The 17458-nt window shown below is 47.4% G+C and overlaps 1 protein-coding gene across 1 annotated transcript in view; it reads right to left on the minus strand.

Annotated features, from left to right (window-relative positions):
* The window catches only part of GIPR (gastric inhibitory polypeptide receptor), an 888530-nt gene that overhangs the window by 252086 nt on the left and 618986 nt on the right, over nucleotides 1-17458 (minus strand). Inside the window, exons 4-5 of the mRNA XM_078662339.1 lie at nucleotides 5764-5833; nucleotides 4998-5086 (exon numbers count right to left, since the gene is read on the minus strand). Coding sequence (XP_078518465.1) covers nucleotides 4998-5086; nucleotides 5764-5833 — 159 coding nt within the window. The remainder of the gene's footprint in view (nucleotides 1-4997; nucleotides 5087-5763; nucleotides 5834-17458) is intronic.

Below are 17458 nucleotides of genomic sequence, written 5' to 3' on the forward strand. Positions count from 1 at the left end.
AGCCGCTTCATGCTTCACATACTAATGCACATGCTCCTGCTCAAACTAAAACTTGTATGTCTTACTTAACTATTAATGCTATAGTTAAAATAAAGTAATGGGTTAGAGTAGAAATAAGTGGTATACAGTGCATTCATTTATTTTTGTATTCTAATGTGTCTCTCTTTGACTTCATTGATAGCTCGTATTTTGGGCCTGAAGGGTGTTGCAAACTCCATTTTGAAAAGGCTGCGTCTGCACAGAGGTTCACAAAGAACCTTGAAGCCGCTGACATTGACAAGCAGCCAAAGTCCTGACTTACTCACAATGTTCTTGGGAACCTGACCGTATGACCCCAGGAGAGAAGAAATATGGACTTTATTTGATACATTGTATATGAATTGAAATAATATTGCTGGGTGGAATAAAAAAGCATGGGAAAGTAAATTATGGGCGGGAACATTGATCAACTATATCGAACAGATATGATCTCATACCGGTATGGCGTGGTGACCTCTCCTCATCTTTCTGACCAATAAAATGTAGGGAACACTAGAATTTGCAACATTTACGGGGGGGTACACACACTGAAATGGTAAAACTATGGTAGGCTTAGTCAGTTAGATTGTCCAACTTGTCACAGATCTGTCACTGACCCAGCGTATGCTGAAGGAAAATCGAGAGCAAAATGCTGGTCAAGCACTTTGACAGATGAATCAGGGTTTGCTGAGGGAGAAGAATCGATCACCCAGTTGGTCTCCGAGAGTAGCCGTAGACAGGGGTGTGACGCTGGCGTTGCACTTAGCGGAGGTTGCCTGACCTGCCCTTCACCTGCACCTGTCCTGTTGGCACCTGATTAGATGGGAGCCCTTTCTTTGTCCCAGCCCGTGGCCAGGGTTGGTCTTCATACCATTCTAGGTAAATATAATCTGTGTGTTATGTCCTTGTACTGTTTTCCTTTTTCACCCTTCCCAGGTACCAATATCTAAAACAATCTCTGAAAAGTCTCAAAATATTTTTCCATTGATAGTTTTTTTTTCTAATTAAAAGTCTTTAATTGCACTGCTATAGGTTCTGGCTCACAAAATATTGCATAGATAAAGTGTTTAAAACATTTCGGAGTCTGTGGTTATTTCATGAAGGTAAATGTTATTCTCTACCTAATATTGTAACTCCCTTGATCCCTAGATTTAGGACTTAGAGCACCAGTGACAAGGATTTGGTAAGTCAATGATGTACAGGTATAAGTCATAAGGTGAATAAAACTCTGATAGGCAGGAAGTTAAGTCGGATTACCGGTTCAAAGTGTGAATGTTTATGGGCCCAAGTAAGTATGATAAACTGGACTGGTAATCCCACGCCACCATGGGTACACAGCGACAATAGGGACCCGTTCATACATTGAGTGGCCCTCTGGCAATGTCTGGGGGCTTGCAGACATATTGGCCAACAGGTTTTATACTCTCTATCCTCTACCCTTATGTGATGACTATGAGTAATTTGTACATCAGAATATGCGGAGATCTTTATGTGCGTGCAAACAAATGAGTTATACAAAAACACATTTTGTATGGAATCATACAATGGCATTTGGAGGCTGCTGTGCTGCCTGTACCATACTGTAGTATATCTATGGGCTTTGTGTGTCACACTACAATTGATTCACGTAATTAGAGGAACACCAAGATATTATTGATTTTCCTCTAAACTGAACTGTGTTAGATATGAACATACTGTGAGTAAATGGATGGTCAGGACTGTCAAGAAACACACTGTTTTCTTCTCATAGTGTTAGCTATGGGGATATACGGGGCTGTATATGTGTATTTCTAGATATGTTGAAAAATAGACTGACACTGTGCTTTTCCTGACACCCGGTGGCACTTTTTCTATTAATATTATTCCCTTTTGTAATTTGGATGGACTATTTATTAGCTTTTTAACAGTATCCACCACTCCAAAATGGTGATTGAGCCGTTTCAGGCTAACCTCTCTGTCGTCCCATTTCTATTCCCATGAACCTGTATCTCAATGGGGACCCAGGGGGAACTTGGCGCGAGCCGGTGTCCCCCTGGGGTTTTTCACACGGTGGGACAATCCACGCGGCACGATAGGTTTAGATAGGGTGAATGGCGGGACTAGCAGGTAGGTATTAGTAGGTGGAATTTTGGCCGGAGGATTATTGTGAGGGAAGCTAGCGTGACTTTTGTTGACCCACCCATCCTACCCCCTTTTTTGTATGTATATGTTATATAAATTAAAAATACAAATAAAAGTCACAGTAGGACAGGTATCAATTTTTTCCTTCTGTAATTAGTTTATTATCTTTAGGCGCTTTTTGGGGGGGGTTGGATAGTCTCGAGTGGGCGTATCCTCCCCTGTGGGATGGGGAGGGGGAGGGACAGGTGACTAAAACAAATAAAGAGGTAGGAATGATGGGTTTGTACATTACATGATAGGTAGTTATAAGTCTTGTTTCAAATAGTTGGTTTGATTATGATAAGATGTTTTTGGAGGATTTTGATTTGCAATTGTTTTTTTTTCTTGATATGGCAATTTTTTTTCTAAAGGAAAAAATATGTTGTTTACCTGTCTTAATAAAGTGACCATTTGTACTATGATAACGGTGAGTGGAATTGTTGTTATTTATATGCGGGCATTTCGGTGGTGTTTCCACTAACATTGATACTGAGCACAACAAGACTGTTCATTGAAGCAGGTATTTCTCGTCTCAAGGGAATGTACGGGTGCTTATATTGATTAGAATCAGGGCTTAGACTATATGTCTCATATTTTATATGTGGTGCAATATATATTCTTTTCAATTCTGTGTAGGTTTATCAAGACCTTTTGTGATTGTTTACGGAAGTGTAGCAAGAGAGGATACTTTCGACTCTCCACGCTACAAGTAATGCGTAACATACTCTTTCCTTGGTCACTGTTTGTTGATGTATCTATTTTTAACTTTGCTAATTTATATTTATAGACGGGTAGATTCCTCCTGTATTTGGTTTAGCAGTTTCTATATCTTTCACACTGCAATCGGGTTAAATTCTTAGCGACATATTGTGCTTTCCATATGCGGCCATGCTAAGAGGGATTGTTTTTTTATACAGATATATTGTCAGCATATTTTGACACTACAAGGACAAACACACTTTACAGACTACGTGTGTGAACTTATCTTAGGATAGCCGGTGGTACCTTGGTGCCTGTTTATAGATCCATTTTATAAAGGTGTTCATTTCAAACAGATTCTAGTTCATGCATCTTGCACCTAAGGTTTTTTTATCTCTGTGGACAGTCAATTTATGTCCATGTATTAACCAGTTTAAGTCTAATGAACTGTATTTCTGAGTGCACGCTTATCTCAGTTGGGCAGACCACTCGCCTCTTCAGATTTACTGATGTTACAGTGGTTTTTAGCCTTACGCGGCAGCGGTTCACATTAGTCGGACATGCAATGTCTGAATGTGCTTATTGTACGGTGTGATTGCACCTACCAATTAAATATTTTTTTTGCAATTCATAGATTTTTAGTTATTATGTACTTTCTTATATTTATTAGGTGTCACACCTTCAATGCAGGTGGTACAAGTTATAACATGGACAAAGAACTCTAAAGTACATAATGGTCTACTATTCAGTTTAGGTAAGATACAGTAAAACAGTCTGTGTTTTTTTCCCATTACTAACAGTTGGCCAGCATACCAGCTGGCCTTCTACACTAATCGCTTTCTGGATGGTGGGTTTTGTTTTCCGTGTACCGTGGTGTCACAAAAACTGTTTTTTTCTTATCAAGGAATGAGGGCATTTTTTCCTCTCTTTCCAGCAAGTTTTTAACTTACATTCTTCCAGCTAGAGAAGGGAACTACTGGCTATAAGGGTGTTTTTTTACTTATTTGGTGATAGACATATACAGAATGAGGATTACTGCACCTATTCTATATTTAGGTGCAATTTTTCTCGTGATTTTATGATATTGATTTGCTTTTGGCGCTAGTTTGTGGTGCTTTTTCCTCCTTGGGAGTATATGGTTATAAGTCCAACATTTGTACTGTCACCATTGCACATGCCGCTCTTTTATCAATTTTTAATTGTACTTATGGATGTTGTTATGTGATCCACAATTTTAACTGTAGATTCAATGTTATTTGCAGCCTTCAGAAAGTCCTTTCGGACAAAACAAGTGTCAGCTGCCTGTTTCGGATGTTATGGAAATCATACTTGATATCGAATAAAGGACATACAAAGAAAAATCGATACCGTCTTGTGGACTTCTTGTTTGATACTAGGATGGCTAAAGCCAGTTGTACTGTTTTGGACTTCTTTTTGTACCTCAGCATATTTGCGTACCTTATTGATAAACCTCAAGAGGGACGTTTTTCCATCTTGGGAGCTGATTTAGCCTCCTACTGGCAGAGGGAGGCTCTATGCTTGTAGAGCACTACAGTTGACCTAGTTTTGGAGAAACTACTTCCCGAGTGACAAAGGGGGGTAGATGTGCATGTGGAGAGTTGCATTTCTGCTTGGTTCTCTTTTGTGTATTGAAATGTTTTTGCTGTATTAAAGATTTTGGGTTATCCAAACTGCTAGTGCTGATAGAAACCTCTGACGTTACAGCAGATGTGATCGGCATCACCCTCGATCTTCATCAGCAGTTGGGCTTCATCAACATAATAATGGTCTGTAGAGCAAAATGAAGGTCTCGGGAATGCAAGAGATCTTGTATATAGTGATACGGTAAGTCTCATGTACATATTGAATAATATGGACTTAGTTGGTGACCCCCTAAGGGGCAACAAAGGGCAGTTTTATGGGCCATGTTTTCAAACAAGAGATACTGGAAAGAAGTAAACCAGCTCGGGAACTACGCCCAACCCCCAAATCCTGCAATTTAAGTAACAGAATGGTGTGGGAGACAGTGTAGAACGCTGCTGATAGGGCATGTAAAATAAATGATGTCTTGCCTTTGTCGCTAGCACACAAACCTCAAGACAATAGTCACATTTTCTTACCTGAACTTGTAGTCATTGTACCGCATCTGATGAGCCCGCAGTTTGGAGATTAAAATCTTGATGATTCTGATAAATAGTAAGAAGTTTATCTGAAAAGAAATATGTAAAAATGCATTACCTTCATAGTCTGTTGATTAACTAAGGTTTAGGGGAAGGTAAAAAGATTAGTCAAGTGCCCTGGATGTGTGGAAGCTGGAAGGAACTGTGCAGAAGTGCTGGCTGTGAGCGAGCGCAGCTGTAAACAATGCAGTGAGAGATTTAACGATAACTCTTTTTGGGGGCATATTAGTAAGGAACCTCGTTAACATTATCGCCGTTTTATCGGCAGGAAACTGCTGATAAAACGGCGATAAGGGGCTTGCTAATATGCGTTATGGAATTCCTATAGAATCCCAGGTTAGATGTCCTGCACATCTAACCTGGGAATCTATATGAATTCTATAACGCATATTAGCAAGCCAATTATCGCCGTTTTATCGGCAGTTTCCTGCCGATAAAACGGCGATAATTTTAACGAGGTTCCTTGCTAATATGCCCCTTAGTACGCTGGTTCTTGGACATAAGGAAGGCCTTTTAACTGTAAGGATGCGGTAAGACATTTTATAAGAGCTCTAACTACGAGGAAGCTGTAAACATTGGTGTGGGTGTACCTGCACTGTCTGTGAGAGAAATGTTGGGAGTAGGTAGGACTGCTTGCTATGAGGTGAGCTGCAGGGAACGTGTACATTACATCCTTTGCAAAACAGAAAATTACCATGTAACATACCAGGATGGCTAGTAGGATTGGGGAGCGTATAATCCACCAGTGTGCCATGTTTTCATTAATCTCCCAGCACCTAGATAGGAAAAAGGGAGAGGAAATATGACAATAACCAAATTAGAACATTTTGGGTTAATTCAAGCACTAGAGATGCTCCAATTGCTCAATCATGTATTAGGGTACTAATGGAACCAACTCGGGAAATAAAGGGCAGCTGGACTCAACCTGGTTATTATGACACCGCAGGAACCAGCTCCCTAATGTGTAAACTATATGGTAAGAAAAGGTGTGGCAATCCTATTAAGTCGCACCTGGATAGATTCACCTAAAACTCCAGTTTTAAAAAATGCAATAGTTTGCTAAATGTTTCTGAGTGACCGGACTTCTGTACACCTATTAACTGCTGCTGTACTAGATGAAAAAGGGTATTCCACGTGATTGTAGTTTAGGTCTGTTCATCAGCAATACAAAAGGATGGATACAAGTGGGAACATAGGATAGTAGGCACTTTGCCACTGAATGTAAATGTTGTGTTATACGGCTGAGGAATATCAAGAAACTGTGGGGCATATTTTCAAGCCCTCACCGCCACTGGAGCATCACTTTTTTTGAAGCTCCAGTGGCGCAGTGCTATTGAAGGTGGTGCTAAGCCACTTTTCATGGCTTAACGCCTCCTTGTAAGTATGCCCCTTTCCTCCGCCGTCCTCTGTGGGAAAAGGGGCATGCAGTGGTTGTTGCTGTGAGCGTTCCAACACAACACCCATTGCTTTTTTATGCAGCCCCGGATTTACAAGGCTAAGGCAGCACCATAAACTAACGCCATGGAATACCAGGTGTTAGAAAGACGCAACAAGTAGAAATTATTCATTTCTCCTCGTTTTTGCTCTTTCCATGTGTGATGTATTCTGCAGCACACATAGAAGAGGCAAATCGCCGTTATTGCCTCTTAAGGGACAGCTTCCTGAACATAAACAATCATCCCTGCAGCGCAGGCCTCCTTGCAACATGGTTGCAGGGTGCCTGCGTGGTGCCAGGCAGCTTTTTTTCCGCCAGCTCTAGGGGAAACACAGAGATGCGCTGTATTCTTGTGAATACAATGCATCCCTGCGTTTTGAAAAAGTCAGAGCGCCATGCTGCCCAATTTGGCGCAGCTCTGCTCTCAGACATTCTATTGTAAATATATCCCTGCATTTTTAGGGTCTGTCTACATACATCTATAGCTGTCTGACAAAACACTGATGTCACCATTACACAGAAAACACACTACTATTTCCTATACAATATACAGATTGGCACGTTGGGGCCTTCCTCTTCAGGCATTAGCTTTTGTACCTCTTGTCAGGGATGCGTACATTTTTCTGAAGGTTTAGCTCGAAACAGTAATGGGATACAATGGGTTATTTATTTTTATTTATAGTAAAAAGTATCTTCATTATATACTTTAGCTGCTTCTTCTATTCAGGTGATTTTTGCCACTACACAAGAACCCAGGAGAGCCCTCATCAAGTTTCTCCTGCTGATTCCTCTTCTTCCTGCTGCTCTTCAAATTACCTCCTCCTCCGCCTTCCTCGTCACTGTCCTTATCCATGAGCAGCCGCTCCCTGCCCAGAACATTATCAGGAAACATGTTCGTGCTTCCCATCCTCCTAACATGGCGCCACAGAGTTAGCAGCCCAGCAGTATTCCTTAAAAAAGAAATTTCATGACCACTTCCTGTTTGTTGTATTCTTCATCAACTGTCATGCAAGGTGTTTTGTGCAAACAATGGGTTTATCACAGGTCCTCAACACATGAGGGATAATCTGTCTTTACCTCAACCTGAAATGAGCTGGCGATGAAGATGATTTGTTACCTAATATGAGAGGAGACAACAAGAATCTCTTCTCTTACATTTTATGATAAAAAAAAGTAAGGATACAAGAATGGAGAGAGGCAAATGTTCCCTAGATTTTTCTCAAAGAGTTATCCAATGTGAGAAAACTTCCTCTGTAAAAGATGATTCCTTGAAGGCAGGTCTACATGCAGAGGGGATCTAATATATCAGAAGATGCCTTCCCTTCTGACCATACAAACAAAAGATCAGAGACAGCTTTATAAAGGGCATAGGTGGCTTCTAATGTCTACAGAAAGGGCAGCTACCTAGGCTAATTATGCAATTCAGTCCCTTTTCAAAGATATGCTTAAGCTCTCAGAATCCATGAAACAGGAATGTTGTGCCAGATGTACGAACTTTTAATTTTGCAGTCTCTAATCGTGACTTTTTTGTGACTGGCAATTCGAAACTAGCAAAATAAAATGTGTTACTGTGTCTTAGACACATTAGCGATTCCCAAATGGGTCGCAAGGGATGTGAGTCATCAATATTAATGAGGCAGGACGCAATTTGTGACACATTGTGAATGAGCAAAAACACAGGGAAGGTGGCCTGCTGGGGACAGCAGATCACCATGTCTGTGTTTGCTTTTAAAATAAAGCAACTATTTTTTTCAAATGCATCCCACTTTCCTTAAAGGGAAACAGGATGAGTCTAAAAAAAAAAAAAAACATTTTTCTTTTTCTTTTTTTAAAGGTTGGCAGTGGTCTGTTGAACCACTGCATACTCTGACAAAATGTTGGCATCCCCAATCACAAAGGGGAAGGGATCGTCCCCATCACATTTGCGAATGGCGTATCACCAACTTGAAGTTGGTGGTAACTGCAAATGTTTTGCGACTGCATTCCCGGTTGAAAAACATTTCTACATACCAGTGCGACTCGCTATTAGGAAGGGATACCCTTAACACGCCCCTTCCTAATAGCAACTCGCAAACCCTATTTTGCAAGTCGTTAATAGGTTACTGACTCGCAAAATAGGGTTGATTGATGTCAAAATGCATTTTAACTGTTTCAAACCGATAAAATCCTATGTACATCTGGCCCAAGATGTTATTGTAGTATCCTTGTTTCAATGTGGTTCATGCTCTGCCAGTGAGATTCTCTCAGAATTATGTAATATGGGAAGTTGGGAGTGAGAGGCTACAGTTGAGAAGGGCTGAGCAGCATGCTGGCTGCTCCTCATGGGGCTGAACTAGCGTGTTTGTAACTACTACAATAAATACTCCTGAAACACTACAATCTGTCTGGACCAAGTTACTACAATATTATGGTGACGAGTTATCCTAAGAACCTGCGTGAGTTTCCTGTCAAGCCTCCTTATTCAAGTCTGGAGTATCTGAGAACCTACTCGCAAGTTGAAACAACTCCTCAATCTACAGCTGCATATATTCAACCAACTGGCACACCTCAGCCCCACCAATGACCTCTGCCATCAGTCGCCCCCCACACAATGGTGCCAGTTCCTACAAAAATAGTTTCAACTGCAGCCCAAGCCTGTTTCTGCTGTCCCTACAGAGTCTGTTTCAACTCAATCAATCCACTTTATTCATTTTTTTTTAAATCATAAAAGTACAAACAACAGATACAAAAACACATCCCTTAAAAACACTTTGACCATCTGAATAATACAATAATTCTGTAATATTTCAAAAAGGGCGGCATACCAAAGTTGCAAAATGATAAAACAGTACCATTGAGATTTATACACTATATAGACAAAGACACCTTTTTTTTCTTGATTCGGACAGCAGCACCAAGAAACAAGCATTTGCAATGCAATAGGTCTCGTATTAGGAAAGTTTGAGCTATTGGTATTGTAAATGACACATTTTTTCTTTATGTTTTGTTTTTGAAAATAGCGAAATTAATAGCTTTGTCATTTACAATGCCAATAGTTATAACTTTTGCAAATGTGACACCTATAGCATTTGTAATGCAATATGTGTTGTATTTACGTGACTTACATGTATTGATATTACAAATAACAATGGCTTTTAATTATTTTTCAATAATTAATACTTAAATAAAAGTTATTGTAATATATAATGGCAATAGCTTAAAGTTTTGTAAATAACTTTTGTGAATATTATGTCCGGTGTATTTTATTGTGACGAAAATCCAAGAACAGAAGTGAAATATTATCATCTTTTTATTACATTTGTAATAAAGCTTGAAACATTGAGAGAACATATTTGAACCGGGTGTTGTTGAATGGTTGCACAGATTGATGCTGTGGTGGCGCTGAGTGATGTTGTGATGGCGAACGAGTGATGCTGTGGCGTTCAGTGATGCTGTGGTAGCACATAGTGATGTTGTGGTGCCCCTGAGTGATGCTGTGGTGGTGCGGAGTGCTGCTGTATGCTATGCTATGTTTTGTTTTGCTATCCTATGTTTTGTTTTGTTATGCTATGCTATGTTTTGCTGTCCTATGCTTTGATTTGTTATGCTATGCTATGTTTTGTTATGCTATGTTGTGTTGTTGTTTTAATATGCTATGCTTTGTTTTGCTATGCTATGTTTTGTTATGCTATGCTATGTTTTGTTGTGTTTGGTATGCTATGTTTTGCTATGCTATTATATGTTTTGTTTTGCTATGCTATGTTTTGTTGTGTTTTGTTAAGATATGCTATGTTTTGTTGTGTTTTGCTATGTTTTGTTATGCTATGTGTTGTGTTTTATTATGCTATGTTTTGTTATGTTATGCTATGTTTTGTTATGCTATGCTATGTTTTGTTTTGCTATCCTATGCTTTGTTTTGTTATGCTATGCTATGTTTAGTTTTCCTATCCTATGCTTTGTTATGTTATTCTATGCTATGTTTTGTTGTGTTTTGCTATGCCATGCTTTGTTATGCTATGCTATGTTTTGTGCTGCTATGCTATCTTTTGTTGTGTTTTGCTATGCTATGCTATGTTTTGTTGTGTTGTGCTATGTTTTGTTATGCTATGCTTTGTTTTATGTTATGTTATGTTTTGTTGTGTTATGCTATATTTTGTTCTGCTAGGTTTTGTTGTGTTTTGTTATGCAATGCTATGTTTTGTTCTACTATGCTATTTTAAGTTTTGCTACGCTTTGTTATGTTATGCTATGGTTTGTTTTGTTATGCTATGTTTTAATATGCTATGCTATGTTTTGCTGTGTTTTGATATGTTATGCTATGCTTTGTTGTGTTTTGCTATGCTATGTTTTGTTTCGTTATGCTATGTTTTGTTTTGCTATCCTATGCTTTGTTTTGTTATGCTATGCTATGTTTTGTTATTCTATGCTGGTGGGGGTGTGTGAGTGTGTGTGAGGGTGAGGGTGTGTGAGCGTGATGGTGTGTGAGGGTGAGGGTGTGTGAGGGTGAGAGGGTGTGAGGGTGAGGGGGTGTGAGGGGGTGTGAGGGGATGTGAGGGTGAGGGGATGTGAGGATGAGGGGATGTGAGGATGAGGGGATGTGAGGGTGAGGGGGTGTGAGGGGGTGTGAGGGTGAGAGGGTGTGTGAGAGGGTGTGTGAGGGTGAGTGAAGGTGAGGGTGTGTGAGGGTGAGGGTGTGTGAGGGTGAGGATGAGGGTGTGTGAGAGGGATGGGGTGTGTGAGTGAGGGGGGTGTGAGGGTGAGGGGGTGTGAGGGGATGTGAGGGTGAGGGGATGTGAGGGTGAGGGTGAGGGGGTGTGAGGGTGAGGGGTGTGAGGGTGAAAGGGTGTGTGAGAGGGTGTGTGAGGGTGAGAGGGTGAGTGAGGGTGTGTGAGGGTGTGTGAGGGTGAGGATGAGGGGTTGTGAGGGTGATGGGGTGTGAGATTGAGGGGGTGTGAGGTTGAGGGAGTGTGTGAGGGTGAGGGGGTGTGAGGGTGAGGGAGTGTGAGGTTGAGGGGGTGTGAGGGGGTGAGGGGATGTGAGGATGAGGGGATGTGAGGGTGAGGGGGGTGAGGGTGAGGGGGTGAGAGGGTGTGTGAGGGGGAGAAGGTGAGTGAGAGTGAGGGAGTGTGAGGGTGAGGGTGTATGAGGGTGAGGGTGTGGATGAGGGGGTGTGAGGGTGATGGGGTGTGAGAGTGGGGGGTGTGAGGGTGAGGAGGTGTGTGTGGGGGTGTGAGGGTGAGGGGGTGTGAGATTGAGAGTGTGTGTGAGTGTGAGTGTGTGAGGGGGTGTGGGGGTGTGAGGGGGTGTGGGGGTGTGAGGGTGTGAGGGGTGTGTGGGTGAGGGGGTGTGAGGGTGAGGGTGTGTGTGAGGGTCTGAGGGTCTGAGGGGGTGTGAAGGTGAGGGGGTGTGAGGGTGAGAGGGTGTGAGGGTGAGGGTGAGTGAGGGTGGGTGAGAGGGTGTGTGAGGGTGAGGGTGTGTGAGGTTGAGGGGGTGTGAGGGTGAGGGTGAGGGTGTGAGGGAGGGTGAGGGGATGTGAGGGTGAGGGTGATGGGGTGTGAGGTTGAGGGTGTGTGAGGGTGAGAGGGTGAGTGAGGGTGAGGGGGTGTGAAGGTGTGAGGGTGAGGATGAGGGGGAGGGGGAGGGGATGTGAGGGTGAGGGTGAGGGGGTGTGAGGTTGAGGGTGTGTGAGGGTGAGAGGGTGTGTGAGGGTGAGAGGGTGAGTGAGGGTGAGGGGTTGTGAGGGTGAGGGGGTGTGAGGGTGAGGATGAGGGTGTGTGAGGGTGATGGGGTGTGTTGGGGTGTGAGGAGGTGAGGGGGTGTGTGAGAGTGAGGGTGTGAGGGGGTGTGAGGGTGAGGGGGTGTGAGGGTGAGGGGGTGTGAGGGTGAGGGTGGGTGAGAGGGTGCATGAGGGTGAGAGGGTGGGTGAGGGTGAAAGGGTATGTGTGGGTGAGAGGGTGGGTGAGGGTGTGTTAGAGGGTGAGTGAGGGTGCGGGGTGAGGGGGTGTGAGGGTGAGGATGTGAGGAAGGGTGAGGGGATGTGAGGGTGAGGGGATGTGAGGGTGAGGGGATGTGAGGGTGAGGGGGTGTGGGGGTGAGAGGGTGTGAGAGGGTGTGTGAGGGTGAGAGGGTGTGTGAGGGTGAGGGTGTGTGAGGATGAGAGTGTGTGAGGGTGATAGGGTGTGAGAGTGAGGGTGTGTGAGGGTGAGGGTATGTGAGGGTGGTGAGGGGATGTGAGGGTGAGGGGATGTGAGGGTGAGGGGTGTGAGGGTGAGGGGGTGTGAGGGTGAGGGTGGGTGAGGGTGGGCGAGAAGGTGCATGAGGGTGAGAGGGTGGGTGAGGGTGAAAGGGTATGTGTGGGTGAGAGGTTGGGTGTGTGAGGGAGAAAGGGTGTGTGAGGGTGAGAGGGTGGGTGAGAGGGTGAGTGAGGTTGAGGGGGTGTGAGGTTGAGGGTGTGTGAGGGTGAGGGTGTGAGGGAGGGTGAGGGGATGTGAGGGTGAGGGGGTGTGAGGTTGAGGGGGTGTGAGGGTGAGAGGGTGTGTGAGGGTGAGAGGGTGAGTGAGGGTGAGGGGGTGTGAGGGTGAGGGGGTGCGAGGGTGAGGATGAGGGGATGTGAGGGTGATGGGGTGTGTGGGGGTGTGAGGGGGTGTGTGAGGGTGAGGGGGTGTGAGGGTAAGGGGGTGTGAGGGTGAGGGGGTGTGAGGGTGAGGGTGGGTGAGGGTGGGCGAGAGGGTGCATGAGGGTGAGATGGTGGGTGAGGGTGAAAGGGTATGTGTGGGTGAGAGGGTGGGTGAGGGTGTGTTAGAGGGTGAGTGAGGGTGCGGGGTGTGAGGGTGAGGGGGTGTTAGGGTGAGGATTTGAGGAAGGGTGAGGGTGAGGGGATGTGAGGGTGAGGGGGTGTGGGGGTGAGAGGGGGTGAGAGGGTGTGTGAGGGTAAGAGGGTGTGTGAGGGTGTGTGAGGCTGAGGGTGTGTGAGGATGAGGGTGTGTGAGGGTGATAGGGTGTGAGACTGAGGGTGTGTGAGGGTGAGGGGATGTGAGGGTGGTGAGGGGATGTGAGAGTGAGGAGATGTGAGGGTGAGGGGTGTGAGGGTGAGGGGGTGTGAGGGTGATAGGGTATGTGAGGGTGAGAAGGTGAGTGAGGGTGGGGGTGTGTGAGGGTGAGGGTGTATGAGGGTGAGGGTGTGTGAGGGTGAGGATGAGGGTGTGTGAGGGTGATGGGGTGTGAGGGTGAGGGGGTGTGAGGGTCAGGAGGTGTGTGAGGGTGAAAGGGGGGTGAGGGTGAGGGGGGTGAGGGTGTGAGTGAGGGTGATGGGGTGAGGGGGTGTGAGGGGGTGAGGGTGAGGAGGTGTGTGAGGGTGAAAGGGTGAGGGTGAGGGGGTGTGAGGGTGTGTGAGGGGGAGGTTGATGGGATGTGAGAGTGAGGGGTGTGAGGGCAAGGAGGTGTGTGAGGGTGAGGTTGAGGGGGCATGAGGGTGATGGTGTGTGAGGGGGTGAGGGTGAGGGGGTGTGAGGTTGAGGGTGTGTGTGAGGGTGAGGGTGTGAGGGGGTGGGGGTGGGGGTGTGAGGGGGTGAGGGGGTGTGAGGGGGAGGGGGCGTGTGAGGGTGAGGGTGTGAGGGTGGGTGAGGGTATATGAGGGTGAGGGGGTGTGAGGGTGAGGGTGGGTTAGGGTGGGTGTAGGGGTGTGTGAGGGTGAGGGTGAGAGGGTGTGTGAGGGAGAAAGGTTATGTGAGGGTGAGAGTGTGGGTGAGGGTGGCTGAGAGGGTGAGTGAGGGTGAGGGGGTCTGAGGGGGAGGGGGTGTGAGGGTGAGGGGGTGTGTGGGTGTGTGAGGGGGTGAGGGGGAGGGGGTGTGAGGGGATTTGTGAGGGTGAGGGTGTGAGGAGGTGTGAGGGTGAGGAGGTGTATGTGGGTGAGAGGGTGGGTGAGGGTGGGTGAGAGCTCGAGTGAGGGTATGGGTGGGTGAGAGGGTGCATGAGGGTGAGAGGGTGGGTGAGGGTGAAAGGGTGTTGTTGGACTTGGCCCTTCTGGCAGGTTCACCCCTAGACTTTTTGCTTGTAATGGTGACCTGGTGATGGTGATTTTTGGGTTCTGCGCACTTTCACTGTGTCCCAGTGGAAAGTGCTTGCGCACTTTGAGTGCATGTGGTGAGATAGGCCTGCCCTCCCATAGGAATGCATGGGGAATGTATGTGTCCCTGGTAGTTCCTGATGCGTGGGGTGTACAGGCTCGAGTCTGGTATGTGTGAACTCGTGTGATTGAATGCTGCGAGATGATGTATGCAGCATGTATGTGTCTTGTGTACAAATGCCACTTCTAGAAGTTGGCATATTAGTGTAAAATATGCCTGGCGTGTGATTGGCTGGAGCTGGCTGGTGAGCCTGGCTCCAGGAAGGCTGGATGGGTCTGCCCGGTGGTGAGTGTGGAGATTAGCATGCTGATGGCTGGGGAGGAGTGCCCCTGTGTCTTGAATGGGGCTGGGCTTTCCCCCACACAATGCTGGCTCCGCCCCCTGTGGTGCGTCTAACGACCCTAGCCCTGCCAGTGAATAGAGTGAAGTGATGAGCACATCAAGGGTGCTCCAAAACCAGCTGCGACTGGTTTCTCCCCCACCCTGCACCTACAGACAAAGGAATGTGGTGTATAAAAATGGGGCTGTGTCCCCACACAAACTGTTCTCTGCCAGGATCCTGAGGGGGCTGCTGCTGTTGCTGGGCCAGAGGACCGCCACTTGGACTGTCTCCCTGCCTGGAGACCCAGTGAGCTGGCTCTGGGCCCAGCCTTGCCCCCCTATCTTCCTTTCTGCATTTCTCTACCTTGTCCCTGGACTTTTGGGACATCTGCAGCCTGCTGGCGCTTGGGAGCGCTGTGGTCACCTTTCTAGCGCAAGGAGCGCTTTATTTTGTCCCCATAGCGCCTGGGGCGCTTTTCCTGTGCTGCTAAGTGCTTGGGAGCGCTTGGTGCTCCAAGCCGGTGCCCACCCGGCATTTGACCCGTTTTTGCCGATCAGAAAGTCCCCTGGCAGATGCCCACCCTGCCAGGGACATTGCCGCCCTAATATCGAGTGCCCACCTCGATTTATTGTCACTTTAAAGAAGCCGGTGCCCACCCGGCATTGCCCGCTGAGATTGTCCCCGTTGCTGCCCGGCCGCGACCAGGAAGTCAGGCAGGCCGGGGGCGGGACTGCGGGACATCCCGTGACCTCATTCCCCGACCGCGCTTTGATTGGCTGCCGGCCCGGGACAGGAAGGAGGAAGCCGGAAGCTACCGGGAGCCGACCCCGGGATCCGGTGCACTCTCCCAGGAGAGAGAAGTCTTCTGTCCAGCAGCGGGGCCCCGTGGTGTGGGTAGAGCCCCGCAGCTGCCGAGGACGAGAAGGAGCCTGGAGACCCAAGGAGCGCCCGCCAGAAACCGGTGAGTGGGGGCTCCGGTGCTGCTTGGAGGAAAGGGGGCATCGGGGCACATTGCCGGTGCCCCCCCCTCCCCTCCAGCGCGAGGATATTGTTTTAGAGCTGCAGAGGCTCTTGTTGGCATTTTTTTTTAATCTCGAGTCCCCCAAAGGGGGGGGACTTCACTGACGGGGGCAGTTGGTTCTTCAGAGTTCCCCGAGCGGGACTCCAACGTCTGCCCACATCGTCCTAGAGCCTGCGAGGCTCGTGGGGGGGCAGTTGGTTGTGTCGAGTCTCCCGTGACAGACTCCAACGATTGCCAGAGCTGTCTTCTTTCTCCCCCAAGCGGCCCCATGTGTTGATGAGCCCCGGGAGGCTCGAGGGGGCATTTATTTGTCTTGAGTCCAGGAGGGACTCCAGCATGGGGCACATCATTAGTTAAGAGCCCAGAGAGGCTCAGGCGACCTTGCTGTGTATAGAGCCACGAGGTCTCTAGGGGCAGTCAGTTGAACAGAGCCTGTGAGGCTCCAGCATTGGCCCCATCCTTGTTACACAGCTGCCCAGCACTTCGTGGGCAGCTGCCACGTTTAGGCACCCTTGACACTGGGACACAGGGCGTCCTAGCCCCCACAAGGCCAGTTGGCCTAGGGACAGTCACAGGTGGTGACTTCTGTGAGTTTGGCGCAATTGTTCTTCTGCTGCACCTCTGAATGTGTTTTTATGCGTCATGTGCCTTGTTCTTACACCTCTGAATGTATTGTTGGTGCATGTTGGAAAGGTGACCCCAGGGGAGACAGAAGGTGTCTGACTGTCCGCCCCGAGGCCCACCTCTCTGTATGGAATAGGCCGAGCTCCGTAGGGAGGCCTCCTTGGCGAGGCTCCTCTCCTACAATCGTAACAGCAGAGTAATCACACTACTTACAGATAGACGCTACACAGGAAGGATGTTCACAAGAATCTTTATATAAGTACTCAATGCAAGTTCTTGGCAGGATAGCGGCAAGGATCGAGGGATCCGTAATGTCGTGATTTCGGGGGAAAGGGGGTAGCGGGACAGTCTTGGCACCCACTGGTGTGTGGATAGTTCAAGGGTTCAGGCCGCGACAGCGTCAGCAGGGCCTCGAAGATGGTTTAGCTTGGTCAGGCCGCGACAGCGTCAGCAGGGCCTCGAAGGTAGTTCAGGTTGGGCAGGCCGCGACAGCGTCAGCAGGGCCTCGAAGGTGGTTCAGCTTGGACAGGCCGCGACAGCGTCAGCAGGGCCTCGCAGGTTTTTCCGGTTGGGCAGGCCGCGACAGCGTCAGCAGGGCCTCGAAGGTAGTTCAGCTTGGACAGGCCGCGACAGCGTCAGCAGGGCCTCGAAGGTAGTTCAGCTTGGACAGGCCGCGACAGCGTCAGCAGGGCCTCGAAGGTAGTTCAGCTTGGACAGGCCGCGACAGCGTCAGCAGGGCCTCGAAGGTAGTCCCAGGTGCAGGAGTTAGGATCAGGACCAGCCGCGACGAGGTCAGCAGGGCTTCGACTCCAGATACAACTGCCGTCTTGATCCGGGGCTGGCCCAGATATAGGACTGGAGGGCTTTGATGTCCGGACCCTCGCGCCTGGGGGT

This window comes from Lissotriton helveticus, chromosome 9, assembly GCF_964261635.1.
Source record: "Lissotriton helveticus chromosome 9, aLisHel1.1, whole genome shotgun sequence".
Classification (NCBI taxonomy): Eukaryota; Metazoa; Chordata; class Amphibia; order Caudata; family Salamandridae; genus Lissotriton; species Lissotriton helveticus.